The sequence below is a fragment of the Cladophialophora bantiana genome (genome assembly GCF_000835475.1).
Source record: "Cladophialophora bantiana CBS 173.52 unplaced genomic scaffold supercont1.7, whole genome shotgun sequence".
In the NCBI taxonomy this organism is placed as follows: Eukaryota; Fungi; Ascomycota; class Eurotiomycetes; order Chaetothyriales; family Herpotrichiellaceae; genus Cladophialophora; species Cladophialophora bantiana.
In genome coordinates, this window is record NW_015971581.1 from 18,818 (window position 1) to 34,976 (window position 16,159).

Consider the following 16,159-nt stretch of genomic DNA (forward strand, 5'->3'; position numbering starts at 1 on the left):
ACGAGTCTGCGCCAGGTTCTTGAAGAGAAACATGACAACAGCACCATTTCCCCAGGCCGTCAAAGCGTCATTCTGGCGCGGTGGCACTTCCAAGGGCGTCTTCTTCAACATATCCGATATGCCAAAATGGTTTCAGTCGGCTTTGTCAACAAGGAAATCCCTTGACGAGGTCACATTTAAACAGATGGAGGACTTTTTGGCAGCGATCCTGGGGTCTCCTGACCCGTATGGTAGACAGCTCAACGGCTTGGGTGGTGGCATTTCTTCACTAAGCAAGGCCATAGTTGTTGGACCATCGTCGCAGCCAGATGTTGACGTTGACTACACCTTCTTTCAGATAGGCGTCAAGGATGGCAGGTTGGACATGGCTGGCAACTGCGGCAATCTGACCTCTGTGGTTGGGCCTTTCGGGTTGAACTGCGGACTCTATCGGCGTAATCCTGCAACGAACGATCAAGGGGATCCAGACAGTGAAAAATTGATGGTGATGATGCGAATGAGAAACATGAATACAGCAAAAATCATCGAATCTACGTTTCAAGCGTGCAAGTACGACGGCAGATGGGCATATGAAGATATCGGCGGGTGCAGCATTGACGGTGTGCCTGGAACAGGTTCCACGATCACACTCTCATTTCTTCACCCAGAAGGGGCAAAGACTGGCAGAGCTTTACCGACGGGTAGCCCAGTTGACAGGATTGATATTGGGGGCCAGTTCATTCGGGCATCCTTGATCGATGTCAGCAACCCGGGAGTGTTCGTTGATGGCAGAGACATTGGATGGAAGGTCGATGCGACGCCAGACCAGCTGAATGCAAGTCAAGAGCTCCTCGACAAACTAGAAGCCATCCGGAAACGGGGCACTGAGATGATGGGCTTGGACCCTAACATCAGCAGCATACCCAAGATTGTTTTGTTGTTCCCTGCTCGGAGCGAAGGTCTAGACATATCATGTCAGGCTCTTTCAATGGAACAGGCCCACAAAGCAGTCCCGGTCACACTCGCCCTCAATCTCGGAGTCGCATGCAAGATGGAGGGCACCCTTCCGCATGCGTTGTCGAACCATCTCCATCACTCGAACACCATCATTGGCCATCCGTCGGGCACTCTGGAGGTTGGTGCGGCAATTGAGGATGGCAAGATTATTGGTGCGAAACTGATCAGGACTGCACGGTGCCATATGGATGGCTATGTCAATACTCTGCGGTCTGATTATGGTGGTCTGGATTGCTGAAATCTGGAAACGTTGTACGGGCTTTTGTCCCGCAAACAGAGCGGTGTATGGGGTACAGGATACACTTATACACCGGGCAGTGTACCGAGTCCAATCATGGACTTCCTCCGTTCACCCCACACCGAATACTCCGTACCCCACGCGCTAAGCGCCTCAGGTAGACCCTCCATCAATATCAGGAAGTTTCTCTTCCCGAATCACTGTGAAGAGCCGAGCTTCATGCGGTGGGAAATGAGATCATGGCTTCTGTGACAAGAAATACCCCGCAAACACCAAGAGCACTTCCACAGCTTCATTGGTTTACAAGATGATGACCCGTACAAACAGTCGGAAAACCGAAGAAAACCTTTAAATAACGGCAAAGCTCTTTATATACAGTTTACCCTGCTCAATAATTGCTCAATGTGATGCTATAAAGCACTCTTTCTCCCTGATCAGAATCTGCTCTCACAAGCACCAATACCTTCACAGGGCTAACAGGGCTCCAACAATGTGTACCAAAGAGGGAATGGGTGCATGCTGTCTCTCAGGGGTCGTGCACGAAGGCACCCCCCAGGGTCGGGAAGACACCATCGGCGGCTTGCCCACCTACGTCGCAGAGCCCGGCGACAAATCCACGTCCAAGACGGTAGTATTTCTCACCGACATCTTCGGCTGGAAATTCAAGAACGTGCGACTGCTGGCCGATCAATACGCGAATGCGGGATTCTATTGCTACATCCCCGATATCCACGAGGGCGACTCCCTCGACATCGAATTCCTGCAGGACATCGAGCCACCTTTGAAGCAGAAAGAGCAGGAAGGCCTCCTGGAAAAGGCGAAAGGGACGGTTGATGTCATGGCCACACTTGGTCCGTGGCTGGTTAAACACCAGGAAGCTGTTGCGGAGCCGATCATCAGTGGATTTATCAACCATATCAAAACGATACCGGGGACGAACAAGATCGGGACGGTAAGTCCATTCTCTTCCGTTTTCCAAAATAGCATCGTGGCAAGGCGAAGAAGCAACCCTCCCTCGTACGATCTTGTGTTTTCACTTCTGACCGACTGGAATCGAGGATAGATCGGTTTCTGCTGGGGTGGCCGGTACTCCATCTTGCAAGCCCACGCCCGTAAAGAAGGCGAGATCGGCGGCGTCGACGCTGCCTATGCCTGCCACCCGTCCCTCCTCTCCATCCCGGCGGACATCAGCCCCGTCTCGAAACCAACCAGTGTCGCCGTTGGTGAAAAGGACAGCTTGCTCGACATGAAGTCTGTGGATCAGCTCAAAGAGGCGCTTGAAAAGACCGGTGTGCCCACAGAAGTGAGAGTCTATACGAACCAAGTGCATGGATTTGCCTTGCGGAGTGATTGGAGCAGTGATGAGGATAAAAAGGCAATGGATGACGCGGCGCAGCAGGGAATTGATTGGTTCAATAAATATTTACCTTGACAGCGAGGGCATTCTCGCAGCGATACGAGGAAGAAAAGGAGAAGACAGAAGAGCTCGGTCGGTGGGAGAGCACCTCCTACCTTTGTCGCCTAGACGAGACGTTCGCACAGTGAAAATGCTATCAGAAGCCAGTTTTACCCCTCATCATGTGGCTTTGGTCTTCATGAAGTGGTCGTAACTCCGGGTGCACACCTAGGTGCAAATAGGTGACATTTATATGGCGTCCGCGATCTTCCAGAAATTTCGCGCGACTCCGGCGGCGAGTCCTCGTTTGAATCACTAGAGCCTTGGAGGTGGTGGCTCCGGTTTTTCTGAGCGACTGGGATGTCAGGCTTGCCTCCCCTCTGTTGAAAAGCTCTAAGCCGGAAGATCATGAAAGTTAACTTCTAGGCATAACTTACTGAAGACCGCCTCGAGTCGTGCAAAGGACGAAAGGTAGAGGGTTGTCTGAAAATATATCGAGTGCAGAAGGAACAGAAATGCCCATCTGGTTTCTTCCCGTACATTGCAAACCATAAGCTTACCACATTTCAGCTTTGAGAGTCTTTCAGCATGGTCTGTGATGTGATAGTGCCCCCTCTCCGACCAGAAACGGAAGTGTCGAGAGGAGGGATCATGTCTATTTCGAGACCGATATCATAGTTCCACCCGACCATAACGAGTTTTATGGTTGGACCTGGTTTTTCCCGCAATGCCGAAGTCTTGCTGAAATGACGCCCTGCCGTTGATATGCGCTTCACATGCCACTGGCCTCAACGGGTTGGTCTAAGCTGACCAGCAACGAGTGACGCGGCCTGGCTTGAGACACTCCCTGGTTTTCCAACCAAGGATGCGAAAATCAGGAATGCGCTCCATCCGTTCTCAAAACAGGATTTTTTTTAATGGTCGAATGCAGGAGCGAGCCTTGTCCGGATGGTGTCTCCACCGGGGTTCTCGGATGCCTGCTTACGTATAGTAAGATCGGTATCAAGATATTTCGACAGATTCTCAACCTCTGGTTACGGGAATCTTCGGGTATTGAAATGGCAAGGCTGAGAACGTCAGGAACAGCCCTGAGCTATGCGTTCGCTGTAAATTTACAAATCTGCATGCTTGACAACTGCCAGTGCATCCTTGAGACTTATATTTCTGTCGGCAGTTGTGGACACCGCCCGAGAAAGTTCGAGCAGAAGATCAAGGCCATGGGATTCTGCATCGCGTCGAGACAGGTATGCCAGTATATATCGCAGACATTTGGAAGAGCATTTTCTGCTTCAAAGCGTTTTGGCCGTTCAAAGAGCGCTGTGCAGTAGATGGGAATTGTGCGAACATCGATTGCCCTTCCTGACGGATGTTGGAAAGGGGATTCAGAGGGGCTCTTGCGATATAAAGTAAACCTGCTGAGAAGGTCAGCGTTAGACATGCTTTCGCCACCATTTCTGTGCAAGAGTTCGTCCATCGTCTCCAACACAGGGACACAACCAGAACACCACCCACAACTGCTATCCTGCTCTTTGACGTGAAGAGGGACTATCGGCGAATGGTCCAGACCTACCTCGTAGTTGTCCCAGGACTTGCTCACGACATCAGACCACCTGCCACACACCCGAACCCTTTAACACATTTCGTCTAGTTTACCGTTTGCGTTTGGTGCCCTACGTGGAGTTGCCAGCACTTCGTTCTTCATCTCGCAGATAAGCCAGCAATTTGCAATAGTCAAAGATCTGACCTTGTGGGGATTCCGCAATGCTTCGAAATGCTTAGGACAGCTTAGTTCAGTTAGACATGTGCCCCGAAAGCTCCGTCCTTAAGCCAAGAACTGATAAGCATCTTCCCCATGATTGGCTGCATTTCCCCAGCCTTCAACTGAACTCTGCTTTGGCCCGATATCCCATTTTCATCTCTTCAATTGCTTGCAAACCCCATCGCGTATCGCTTTGCTGGGGATCATGGATGATAAGCAGGCGAATACCTGTGACCTATCATTTGGACCAGAACACGACTGCCAGCGCCACGTTGTGCCTGCAGCGGTCGCTAAGGCGGAGACATCCCTTACTAATTCAAGCTGGTTGTGCACCAGAGGGAATATGGCATCTCCTGGCGAATCATGGCATGTTGCTGGGACTGATATCGCTTGAATCCCGGCCTAGGGCCTCTCTAGGTAGAGCATGTATGTCGCATGGGGTGGTGCGAGAGCTGGAGAGTTCGCCTTTTCTTTTTCGTCGCGTGCGTCGCTGGCGGTCTTTTAAGCCTTCACTCCTGCCCCTGCTTGCCTGTCCAACGCGTTTCCCGTGCTCTTCTCTCCTCCCATCAACTTGACAGGGCCGACAATCAAGATCGCGCCTTCCGGACGCGGTCCTACCTCTGCTGAACCACCACCAACAGTGTACCGAATCCTTCGGCCTCGATGTCGCCCGGTCACGCAGCCAGCTATCGGGCCCAGCGTCGCTGGGACGCCGACACACTCGTTGCGCCTGACTGGCTCAACAATGGCGACAATGCGTGGCAGTTGACGGCAGCTACACTTGTCGGACTCCAATCTGTCCCGGGCCTGATGGTCATGTACGCTGGGTTGGTGAAAAAGAAGTGGGCCATAAATTCGGCATTCATGGTCCTTTACGCTTTTGCAGCCGTCCTCATTTGCTGGGTGGTATACGCATACCGAGCAGCTTTTGGCAAGCAGATGTTGCCATTCGTCGGAGTGCCAGGGCCAGCCGTCGAGATGAACTACGAATTGAAGCAGGCTTTCTTGCCAGAGGCCGGTCTCTCTGCAGCATATCCCATGAGCACCATGGTCTATTTCCAGTTCGTCTTCGCGGCCATTACACTTGTTCTTATTGCAGGCGCAGCCCTGGCAAGAATGAACTTCCTGGCCTGGATGGTCTTTGTGCCACTTTGGTTGACTCTGAGCTACACTGTGGGCGCATTCAGTATCTGGGGGGGCGGCTTCTTGTTCGACCTTGGCGTGCTGGATTATTCTGGAGGATACGTCATTCATGTTTCCTCTGGAACAGCTGGTTGGGTCCTAGCATATTGGGTCGGCCCTCGACATCCTCGCGATCGCACTGAATTTCACCCTAACAACGTTCTGTTGGCGCTGGTAGGCGTTGGACTGCTCTGGCTTGGTTGGAACGGATTCAACGGTGGTGATCCTTACACTGCTTCACCCGATGCGGGTGCTGCCGTGCTCAATACCAATGTGTGCACGGCAATGAGCATGTTGACTTGGACTATCATGGACCTTATCTTTTTCAAAAAGCCTGCTGTCATTGGAGCCATTCAAGGCATTATTACTGGTCTTGTCGCAATCACTCCCGCCGCCGGGTTTGTCGCAGGATGGGGCGCTATTATCATTGGCTTTTTCTCTGGTGTCATTCCGTGGATGTCAATGAACATCCTGGGCAAGCAAAGGTGGTTCCTCGAATTCTCTGATGATGTAGTGGGAGATTTCCACACACATTTGGTTGGTGGTATCGTTGGAGGATTCTTGACTGGCCTGTTTGCTACCAGTGAAGGCACTGCCGCCTTCGCCCTGGCTCCATCAGGTGGTGCAATTGATGGAAATGGACGACAAGTCTGGGTTCAAATTGTTGGCTTCCTCTTCGTCATTGGATGGAATCTCTTCTGGACCAGCGCCATTTGCCTATTCATCAAATACGTCATGAGAATCCCTTTGAGATACAACGAGGACCAACTGCTCATTGGCGATGGTGAAGTTCATGGCGAGCTCCCGTACGCCTTCTTTCATGATGGAAGACATGTAAGACCTCTTTTTGCGATACAATATCATGCGTTTGCTAATTTCTGAAACAGGAATATGACGCCCATTATGGCAAGCCCCATGAGGACGTGGAGAAGCGTGCCGGAGTACTGCAGGGAGTGGACGCGGCGGGACACATCGACAGCTCGGAGGCAGAAGCGGCAAGTGGGAGCGGCAGCGCCAGTGGTAATGGGACACACAAAGCGACCAAACAGGCATAGATGGACACTATTGAAGTCTTCTTTCCCTGCCAGAGAGCTTTATCGGCATAATAAGTAAGGAGGGACTTGGTGTGAGGTGCCGCCTCAAGGGAGCAGTGTCATTTCTCATCTTCATCATCTTCTTGAACTTGAGCAGGCGGTTTTAAATAAGTCTTCAGGATTTCAACCCCGTTAGCAGAAGCATAAACCAAATACATTGGGACTGTTTGAGATCTTCCCACCACATCAAATCATTACTGCTTTCTCATAGCATGTTTGGATTGTATAGTGCTTCCTGCATTCACTGAGAGAGCCAGGCCTACGGGTTTGCCGAAGGCACGTATCATAAGTATGGAAGGTCATTGGAGCGGAAAAAGAAGTAACAAAGGTATGTGATATCAATGAAAGTGAAAGTGAGGCTTTAGTAAATTGTCAACCACTTTCCGCGTCAGGTCGTATGCGGAATTACACCTGTCTGACAAGAGCAATGCACCACGGAACCGTCGAGATGTGTCCGTCAGACCAAATATGATCATCTCAGATTACGGTCTTTGACTTGGCCACCGGCAGGTAGTAACTTCCATAACTTTTACTTGCACCATTGTCTTTCCCCTGCTCCCCACTTTGACACCTTCTTGCGCCTTCAAACCATCGTCATATGAAATCAACCTCATCCTGTTTCCATGTTTCCTGTGGTACTGTTCCTTCTCCCCAGATGATCCCGAGCCCGGCGGCTTCAGCGTCTTCCCTTTCGTTCTCATCCATCCTATCTACCTAGGTGTCTTCGCACCTTTCCTCCATTTCACATTTTCGTCAACTCCTCCAGATCACTATGGCATCAGACACGACATATCGCTTCGGTAAGTTCCATCTATCTGCTCACAACCTCTTGCAGCGTCGAGCTAGCATAAATTGAGTTGCCAAAGCTGCCAAATCAAATGGAATTAGCCACTCCCTGGAACTTTGTGCTCTTCCTCAGCTTTCTTAATGTGATGTCACTAAGCTGCTGACATAACTGCAGAAATGGCGAAAACCGGTCGTGCGGGTTGTCAGAACACGGCATGCAAGAAAGCAGGAGTTAAGATTCAAAAGGGCGAATTTAGGATGGGGACTCTCGTGACTATCAATGAGCACACATCATGGATGTGGAAGCATTGGTAAGCTTTACCTACGTACTTCGACGTCGTTCATGTCTCAATATTGTAACCTAGGGGATGCGTCACTCCTGCTCAAATCAAGAAGCTCCAAGATCAAGTCGGGCCGCTTGAGGACTTGGACGAGCTCGATACCGACCTTGATCGCATTATCGATGGCTACGACGAGATTGACGACGAATCGCGTGAAAAGATCAAGTTTGCATTGGAGCATGGCCATGTCGCCGATGAAGACTGGAATGGTGTAAGCAGCCGTCTCGCCCAATTATGCATTGCCACTTTCACTGACGGCTTCAATCTAGGAACCTGAATTTAACCGTCCAGGAATGAAAGGCATCAACAGACGCACTCCGAAGAAGAAGAAAGCTGCGGATGGTGAAGACGTTGCTGCAGAGAATGAGCAGACTCGTTCAAAGCCCAAAGCGAAGCGAGGACGAGGTAAGAAAGCCACGGATAAATCAGAGGATGAAGAAGGCATGCCCGTGTCGCCGGCAGCCAGGAAGAAAGCCGCACGTCGCAAAATCAAAGATGAAGATGAAGACGGCCAGCCTAACGAGTCGGGGCTTCCAAAGGGGGCCGGAGGGAGGAAACGCAAAGTCTCTGTGAAGGGGGAAGATAGTGAAGAAGAAGCAGCTCAGAAACCGGTCAAGAGGTCACACGCCAAGAAGGTAGAGGCTGAGGAAAGAGAGGTGGAACTGGTGGAGCCGGTCAAGCGAGAGAAACCGCGAAGGACAACGAAAGCATCTCGGGATGCCGATAAAGGTGATGAAGATGTTAAGCTATACATTCAACAGAGCGACGATGGCGTCAAGGCTCCCACCCAAAAAAGCCAAGTCACCGCCAAACGTGAACGAACCAAGCCTGGTCGCAAAGGAAAAGCTGCTCAGCATGAAGAGCCTCGGGATGCAGATGAAGATGCGGACCACGCTCCGATCAAAGCTCAGACAAGACCCGATGCAGATGTCGAGACAGAGGATGAGGACCACGCTGATAACACCCCCACTGCGATCCCAGAAGGCTACATCGGTGCTCTTCGTCAAGATGATCTGAATGCTGGTCGAACAACCATGGCAGCGGCGGATACCACCATGGAAGAAGGCGATCTCGGCAAAGGCCAAGCAGAAGCTGCGCAGCATGCAGAAGAAATCAAGGGAAAGACCACCAAAGGCACCAAAGGCAAAACCGGCAGAGCCAAGAAGACCGCTAAGGGTCGAGCCAAATGAACGAAAACCCCCGAACGAGCGGTCCTCTACTACAGTTTCCCTACTTTGATTCGACGGCTCATATTGCTTACAATATGCTCCCAAGTGAGTGGAAATGGAGGAGAATATGTTCCTGTACGCGCACGCGGGGGAAGAGGGAAAGGAAGAGGAGGGTCGCAGGGGAAGGAAAGGGAGATAGAAGTCGGAGTGTGTCACAATTGCCAGGCCAACGATCCTGTACCACCAAGGCTGCCGAAAACCATTTCTTATGTTCTACTAGCTACAACTCGGGTTGCTGTGGCGCGAATGGTCTTGAGCTTTGTATTGTCCGTCCAATTCTTCAACGCTTTGCGAGAGAGTCAGCGCACAATGATATCCTGTACTATTAGTCAATGTGTTGGTCTGTAGCTGAGCGAGAAGAAAATTTCGTAATCACTCAGAACTTGAAAAAGGTCAATGGAGAGTTGAAGTTCCTTTCTTCGCAAGAACCATATGATAGAGTCCTGATGTTCATACAATGTTTCTACCCTGGCGGCCTTGTTGCCCTTGCCGAGATAATGTCCCACCAAGCATGTCGTTCCATACCCGTACAGACAAATCCACAAGTCTGAAGACAACGCCAGTCAGGACCTCCTCTACCACTGCATTTGTCTGACAGAATTTCAATGCTTGCATGCCCTGTATCCCGCCGATAAGACCTCAAAACTCCCTGCTCTCACCAATGTCACAAACATCAAACAAACCCGTCTCTTCCATTTTATGGTGTTTCAATGCTTCCTTCAACAGCCTAGGTGGTTCTAGGACATCCTCCTCGGTCAGGACCCATGTGCCCCAGTGTATGCCCAACGCCCTCTTGCATTTTATATCTCTGAATATCTCCACTGCATCACGGGGATTGGCGTGCATGGGACTCATGATCCACCGTGGCATATATGCCCCTATTGGAATCAGTCCCAAATCAAATGGTCCTCTTAAACGACCAATATCTGCGAATGCCGGGCAGTGAGGTAACTCTGAATATTCCTGTGACCAGTCGTCTTTTCCATCGGAGGACTTGGGGACGGAGCGATAGCCGGTGTCGCCGCCAAAATAAACCGATTTGGAGCCCGAAGATACGGACCACGATGCCCAGAGGGTGGCAGCGCGGTCGTGGATTGAGCGCGCCGAAATGTGTTGACACGGCAGGCAGGAGATGCGAGCTGTTATCGTGTCCGCGGATTCGGGTGGACTTGGCTCATCGGTGAAGGATACGCTTGCGCTCTTTGTCTCTATGGATGTTGAAGACACGGGCAACAATGTGAAGTCTACTTCTTCCCACCAGTCCAATTCAGTACATTTCTCAATACCGCTTGCCGAGAACCATTTCTTGTTTCCTAGAGGGACGAAGAAGTGGCATTCCGGATGGTGTTTTGCTATCTCCAAGATTGTAGGGTGCGAGAGGTGATCGTAGTGGTTGTGCGAGATGACGACGGCGTCAATGAGCGGGATATCTTTTATTTGACAGGGCATCTCAGTGTATCTCTTAGGACCCAACCAAGAAAAAGGCGAACAGCGGTCCGTAAAGACTGGGTCGAAAAGGACGCGCAGGCCGGACGGAAATTCGACGTAGAAGCAGGCGTGCCCGAGCCATGTTGCTCTAAGAGAGTCGGGAGACTTTGCTCTGCGCGAAGGAAGGAAAGTCGGGGGGTGAACAGGGACGGTCGGAGGAGTCGTGTTAGGTTTATTCGCCTTGCCAGTCAATCTCCTGTGGATGAGACCCCAGAGCAGAGTTGGCAGAGAGTGCATCTGCCATGATGGCCATGGATTGTCGAAACCGCCGCTCTTGACGTGCCATGCTTTGGTCTTTGTAATCTCGTCATCAGGTTTAGACGACGCTGTGGAGGGAATGGCGATAGTGGCTGCATACAGCAGAGCCGCCGTGGAGGACGTCATGGTGTGGAAGAGAGGTGGATGTCTCGAAGTAGGGGCTCTGGAAGGTGCGCGTTTGCTGAACAACAGCCGGAAGAAGGAGCGCATGGAGGGAGGGAGGGACTATATCAAGCGAGCCGGGGCGAACAAGGTATCCTGCTGCCTAGAGGAACCAAGACGCATACTCGAAGTTTGCGATTCATAGTGCCGATAATGTTTGAATCGTCCATGCAGGCAGGGAACATTGGGTGGCATTAAGTCCGAGTCGGCCGAAGGTCAATGTTGGTGACGTCGGGAAGGGTAAAATCTCACTCCGACAGCGTAGCACCGGCAACAGCAATGAACACATCGTTTTTTCTCACCACAGTTCTCGTGTGTCCTCATCGCTTGTGTTGAAGAGGGAATGCAGAGCGACAATGGACTGGTCAAGGTCGCCTCAAACACGTCCCTCGCAACTCCGACTTTGAATGATGCCGTTTCCCAGAAAGCCGACCTTGTGCGTCAATTCGCAACCACAAGCAATTCTACAGATGGCGGGCTGATCGCGCAGTTGATCAACAACCCCTTCTTCACAGCCGTAGGTAGCTGTCATCCGCTCATCAAAGAGGCTTCTAACAGTCTGTCAGGGTTTTGGACTCGCTGGTCTCGGTACAATCTTCGCCTTCGGTCGAAGAGGCTTTCGCCATGGGGCAGGCCTCCTGCGACGCCGTCTTCTCGTCGATGTCGAGATTAGTGTTCGGGACGACTCCTACCCCTGGTTCCTCTACTGGATGACATTGCATGAACGAGGGCGACTCGCGGACAAGGCGTTGCAGGCTAAAACAGGTGCTCTAGAGCTGCTGCTTCAGCGGCTCACTCCAGGCATGCGCCATCTGGCGATTGAGACGGAGAAAAGAGAATTGCCCAATGGCGCTATTCACACAAATTTCGTCTTGATCCCTGGTCCGGGCAGGCATGTGATTCGCTATAGGAAGGCATGGATAATGGTCAACCGCCAAAGAGAGTCAAAGCAGTTCTCCATGGATGGGAAACCGTGGGAAACCGTCACCCTCACCACGCTATATTCTCAACGACACGTTTTTGAGTCGCTGTTCAAAGAGGCTCATGATATCGCCACCCAGTCCGTCGAAGGGAAAACTGTCATATACTCCGCATGGGGCACAAAGTGGGATAAATTTGGCCACCCTCGTAGCAAGCGGCCTCTTGAGTCCGTTATTCTCGATAAGGGCGTCAAAGAACGCATTGTTGCAGATGTCCAGGACTTTCTGTCTTCAGCCAAATGGTACTACGAACGAGGAATCCCTTACCGGAGAGGCTATCTCCTCTATGGTCCACCGGGAACGGGAAAATCGTCCTTCATTCAGGCCCTCGCTGGCCATTTAAACTACGACATCGCTATGCTCAATCTCAGTGAGCGCGGTCTTACAGACGACAGATTGAACCACCTCTTGACAGTCATTCCCCAACGCACACTGGTCCTCCTCGAGGACGTTGATGCGGCATTTGCAAACCGCCGTCAAGTCGAAGCAGATGGATACCAAGGGGCCAATGTGACTTTTTCGGGACTGTTGAACGCTTTGGATGGCGTGGGCAGTGCGGAAGAACGTATCATCTTTCTGACGACCAATCACGTCGATCGCTTGGACGAAGCACTTGTGCGACCTGGTCGAGTTGACATGACGGTTCGACTTGGAGAGGCTACGACGTACCAGATCGAGCAACTCTGGGCGCGGTTCTACAGCGATGCCGATCCAGATGGAAAATATAGGCTGGAATTCTTTGATAAACTCCGTGAAATAGGAGTTTTGCCTCATGGGTCTGCGAGAAGCAGCCGGACAAGCATGGCGGCTCTGCAGGGGCTGTTTTTGTACAACAAAGGACGGCCCCGTGGAGCCATTGATATGGCATGGCAGCTGGCCCCAGGCGAGCTGCCTAGTGCTTTGAATAAAGACAGTCAGGCTCATGCAACTGCCTCTTGATCGATCTACAGGCATTCAGCATGCTGGAGATCTGTACGCTAGCCGGTAAGGCTGGTATCACCAATCAGCACCATGTATTTATTATACTGTATCTATTCTCTAAAGTGGCTGTGCAAATGCCCCATGCACTCAGTCAGCCTTGGCCTAGGGGCGCCTTGGCGGTCCTCAGCTGAACCGTTCCATTCCTCGCTCTTCTCCTTCCCCTTGTTAAGTACTTATTAAAATTGCTCTTTTCCTCTGGGATGGTACTCGAGGCTCATGTTTGTCCGTCGAAATCTTCTTATTGTCGAGCGTACCCTCAGACTGAGCATGTGGAAGATGTGGTATGAAAAGCGCATGACCCCATGATCCCTGAGTCAGCATCTCTGTTAACTGGATCCTGTATATTTCGACCAGTGGCCAGGACTTCAACACAATGACCGACCCGTTTTCGATTGTCACTGGGGTTGCTGGTCTTCTCTCCCTAGCCGGCGCCGTCATCAGCCAATGTTATTGCTATGGCTGTGCGGTGGCTGAGGCTCCGGATGAAGCAAGGCGACTGGTGTCCGAAGTCACCAGCCTGAATGGCATCTTATTAGGTGTACAGGGACTGGCTGCCCAAATGGAAATGCCAGAATACCAACTAGAGTCGGCACTGAAGAACTGCAAGCTTGTGCTAGAAAGTGTGTCCACGAAATTGCACAGGTTCTCCCCTGGGTCAAGCAAATCGCCAGGTAAACGCGCAATCAATCGCCTGCTCTGGCCACTCCGTAAGAACGAGACTCAGGAACTCATCACAGCCATCGAGAGACACAAAAACTCATTGTCCCTCTCTCTGAACTCGCTTTCAGTGTAAGTCCAAACGTACTCACTGCGCAGAAAACGTTACTCAGGAGAAAAACAGGGAGGCACTTATGAGCCAGAGTGCTACTCTGGAGACAGTCTCAGAGACCCTAACAGAGATCAAGTACAGCAATGCAGAGCAGGAACGAAGAGACATCTTCCACTGGCTCTGCGAGCATCATTATGAAGCCCAATTTCAGCGGGCATACCAGCTTTATTGCTCCAACACATGCAACTGGCTCCTCAATGACCCTACATTCCTAGACTGGTCCAAAGCCAGATCTTCTCTGCTCTGGATGCACGGCCAGGCAGGTTCTGGGAAGACCATAGCCACAAGCTACCTCATCCACCACCTGATGGACACAGAAACGGCGGACTGCCTATTGGCTTATTTCTACTACGATGCAAGTACGATTGAAAGTCTGACATCAGAGACCTTCTTTGGTGCCATTGTGAAACAGTTCTGCTCAGGACTCTCACAACTGCCTGGCCAACTTGTTGATACCTATAGGCGAGCTTCAAGTCGTCTCGGGAGCCCCAAGCAACCAAATCTAACAGAGTTAAAGTTGTTTCTGCACCTACTGCTCGAAAGTGCGCATTCAGCAACAATTGTCATTGACGGTCTAGACGAGTCCCCCAATTACTCCGTAGTATGCGACTTTCTGACTTCCACCGTGTCGTCCGGCAGATACCCTCTACGTGTTTTCATAAGCAGTCGACCAGAGGTAGACTTGCGTCGATATCTCGTTAGATTCCCAGACATTCCCGTCCCCGAAGAAGCGACTGAACAGGATATCAGTATATACATCAAGATGAGAATACATACTGATCCACGGCTTCGGCGCATGAGCGAGAAGATGAAGGATTTTGTTGAACTAAGACTGCGAACAGATTCTCATGGGATGTAAGCCATAATTTTCATTACAATCTAGCTTGGCCGATAACACCATTTGCTGACTTCTTGCAGGTTTCGCTGGGTACAATGCCAACTAGACGAAATTTCTAGGCTGAGGACCGATGCTGCTTTGAAGCGAGCGCTCAATCAGCTCCCGCCTAGCATCGAAGACTCATATTTGCGAATCCTCGACAGTATTGCTCATGAAGATATGGCGTTTGCGACACGGACGCTACTGTGGCTTGCGCATGCTTCTACACCGCTGACCCTAACGGAGCTAGCTGAAGCTGTGGTTCTTGAGCCTGACTTTGACGAATTGGATCCGGACTCGAAACTTAATGATCCAAGTGACGTTCTCGAAATCTGCCGCAGCCTGATCGCCTTCAATCCTATTTCACAAACAGTCCGTATTGCCCATCACTCTGTTCGAGAGTTTCTCACTGGGCGACTCGATCAAGTGTCTGAGTTCTATATTCCCGCACAGGCGTCGCACCGCACCATGGCGGAGGCTTGCATTCGCTACCTGCTTCTCGAAGACTTTTCAGCTGGGCCGTTGTTCAGAGCAGATTTCATGTGGACGCTCTCAGCGTTCCCTCTTCTCCGATATGCGGCTCAAAATTGGCCATTTCATGTGCAGATGTCGGGCGCGGAGACCGAGTTCCTTCCTCTCATTCGAAGATTATTGACCACATGTTCAAATCCCAAATTTCTCTTCTGGCTCCAAGTTGTCCTCTTCGACTCGTGGCATGGCTACCTTCACCCCAACACGGACCTGGAAAACGCTAGGCCTCTCTACTATGCTGCATCCTACGGCTTGACAGAGACTGTGAGAAGTCTGGTGCAAGCAGGCGCTGATCTGGACGAACGGGCTGGCAGATATGGCGGTACAGCGCTACACGCTGCCGTGTGGCGGAAGCAGCCAGAAATAATTGACGTTCTTGTGGATGCTGGCGCCGACCCAACCATCACTGACTACAACGGAGCTACACCAGCCGAACTCTCTCTATTCAGCGGGACGAAGTTCTACAAAAATATTTACAGGGAGAAGCGCGCCAAGGGAGGACTGACGCCCTTGGTTGAAAGCGTCCTCCGGTTACGGGAAAAAGAGCTCGCCATGTCCACGGCCATGCCTACCCGGGAGTCCAAGATTGACCAAGATGACGACCCAAAACCAGGCGTTGTCACACTCCGAGTGAACAACGAGACTTTTAACGGATCCCCTGAGCCTTTGGATGAGAAGCATTCGGTCAGTCATAACCCAGCGGAGCTGTATTTGCCGTCTGTACCGACAGGAACCGTCCAGCACTCTGAAGGAACTTGAGCATGGCTACTAGGAGTAGGAGACGATCTAACTTGCTGTGCTCTGATGGACCAGGCCCCTACGCTTCACCGTTCGACGTGAACCGTGTTTCAGCGTGCGGAGCCAGGGCAGTGAAGGGTCTCGATATATAGCTAGCGGCGACTCAAAAGACGGAACGTTCGCTCATTCGTTTCCCGCCTATCACCTAAGAGATCAAGGTCTATTTCTATCTCGTCTGCACTACAACACCTTTGCCTTATCCAGACTTACTCTCCACTACTACTACAGCTAGAA

At 51.3% G+C, this 16,159-nt stretch overlaps 7 protein-coding genes across 7 annotated transcripts; 6 read left to right on the forward strand and 1 right to left on the reverse strand.

Moving 5' to 3' along the window:
• Positions 1–31: 31 nt before the first annotated feature.
• Z519_05007 (uncharacterized protein) lies at positions 32–1,234 on the forward strand (the record flags this gene model as incomplete). Its single annotated transcript, XM_016762749.1, has 1 exon — positions 32–1,234. The coding sequence occupies one exon, from the start codon at positions 32–34 to the stop codon at positions 1,232–1,234; it is 1,203 nt and encodes a 400-aa protein (XP_016620362.1).
• A 490-nt stretch (positions 1,235–1,724) lies between these two features.
• Positions 1,725–2,666, forward strand: Z519_05008 (uncharacterized protein; the record flags this gene model as incomplete). Its single annotated transcript, XM_016762750.1, has 2 exons — positions 1,725–2,186; positions 2,298–2,666. The coding sequence occupies 2 exons, from the start codon at positions 1,725–1,727 to the stop codon at positions 2,664–2,666; spliced, it is 831 nt and encodes a 276-aa protein (XP_016620363.1).
• A 2,386-nt stretch (positions 2,667–5,052) lies between these two features.
• Positions 5,053–6,626, forward strand: Z519_05009 (uncharacterized protein; the record flags this gene model as incomplete). Its single annotated transcript, XM_016762751.1, has 2 exons — positions 5,053–6,405; positions 6,459–6,626. The coding sequence occupies 2 exons, from the start codon at positions 5,053–5,055 to the stop codon at positions 6,624–6,626; spliced, it is 1,521 nt and encodes a 506-aa protein (XP_016620364.1).
• A 1,002-nt stretch (positions 6,627–7,628) lies between these two features.
• Z519_05010 (uncharacterized protein) lies at positions 7,629–8,982 on the forward strand (the record flags this gene model as incomplete). Its single annotated transcript, XM_016762752.1, has 3 exons — positions 7,629–7,762; positions 7,817–8,003; positions 8,062–8,982. The coding sequence occupies 3 exons, from the start codon at positions 7,629–7,631 to the stop codon at positions 8,980–8,982; spliced, it is 1,242 nt and encodes a 413-aa protein (XP_016620365.1).
• Positions 8,983–9,660: 678 nt separating this feature from the next.
• Z519_05011 (uncharacterized protein) lies at positions 9,661–10,893 on the reverse strand (the record flags this gene model as incomplete). Its single annotated transcript, XM_016762753.1, has 1 exon — positions 9,661–10,893. One exon carries the CDS (start codon positions 10,891–10,893, stop codon positions 9,661–9,663), a length of 1,233 nt encoding a protein of 410 aa, XP_016620366.1.
• Positions 10,894–11,272: 379 nt separating this feature from the next.
• Positions 11,273–12,848, forward strand: Z519_05012 (uncharacterized protein; the record flags this gene model as incomplete). The annotated part of the gene is made up of 2 exons (XM_016762754.1): positions 11,273–11,446; positions 11,496–12,848. 2 exons carry the CDS (start codon positions 11,273–11,275, stop codon positions 12,846–12,848), a joined length of 1,527 nt encoding a protein of 508 aa, XP_016620367.1.
• A 415-nt stretch (positions 12,849–13,263) lies between these two features.
• Z519_05013 (uncharacterized protein) lies at positions 13,264–15,886 on the forward strand (the record flags this gene model as incomplete). The annotated part of the gene is made up of 3 exons (XM_016762755.1): positions 13,264–13,679; positions 13,732–14,574; positions 14,638–15,886. 3 exons carry the CDS (start codon positions 13,264–13,266, stop codon positions 15,884–15,886), a joined length of 2,508 nt encoding a protein of 835 aa, XP_016620368.1.
• Between the last annotated feature and the right edge of the window lie 273 nt (positions 15,887–16,159).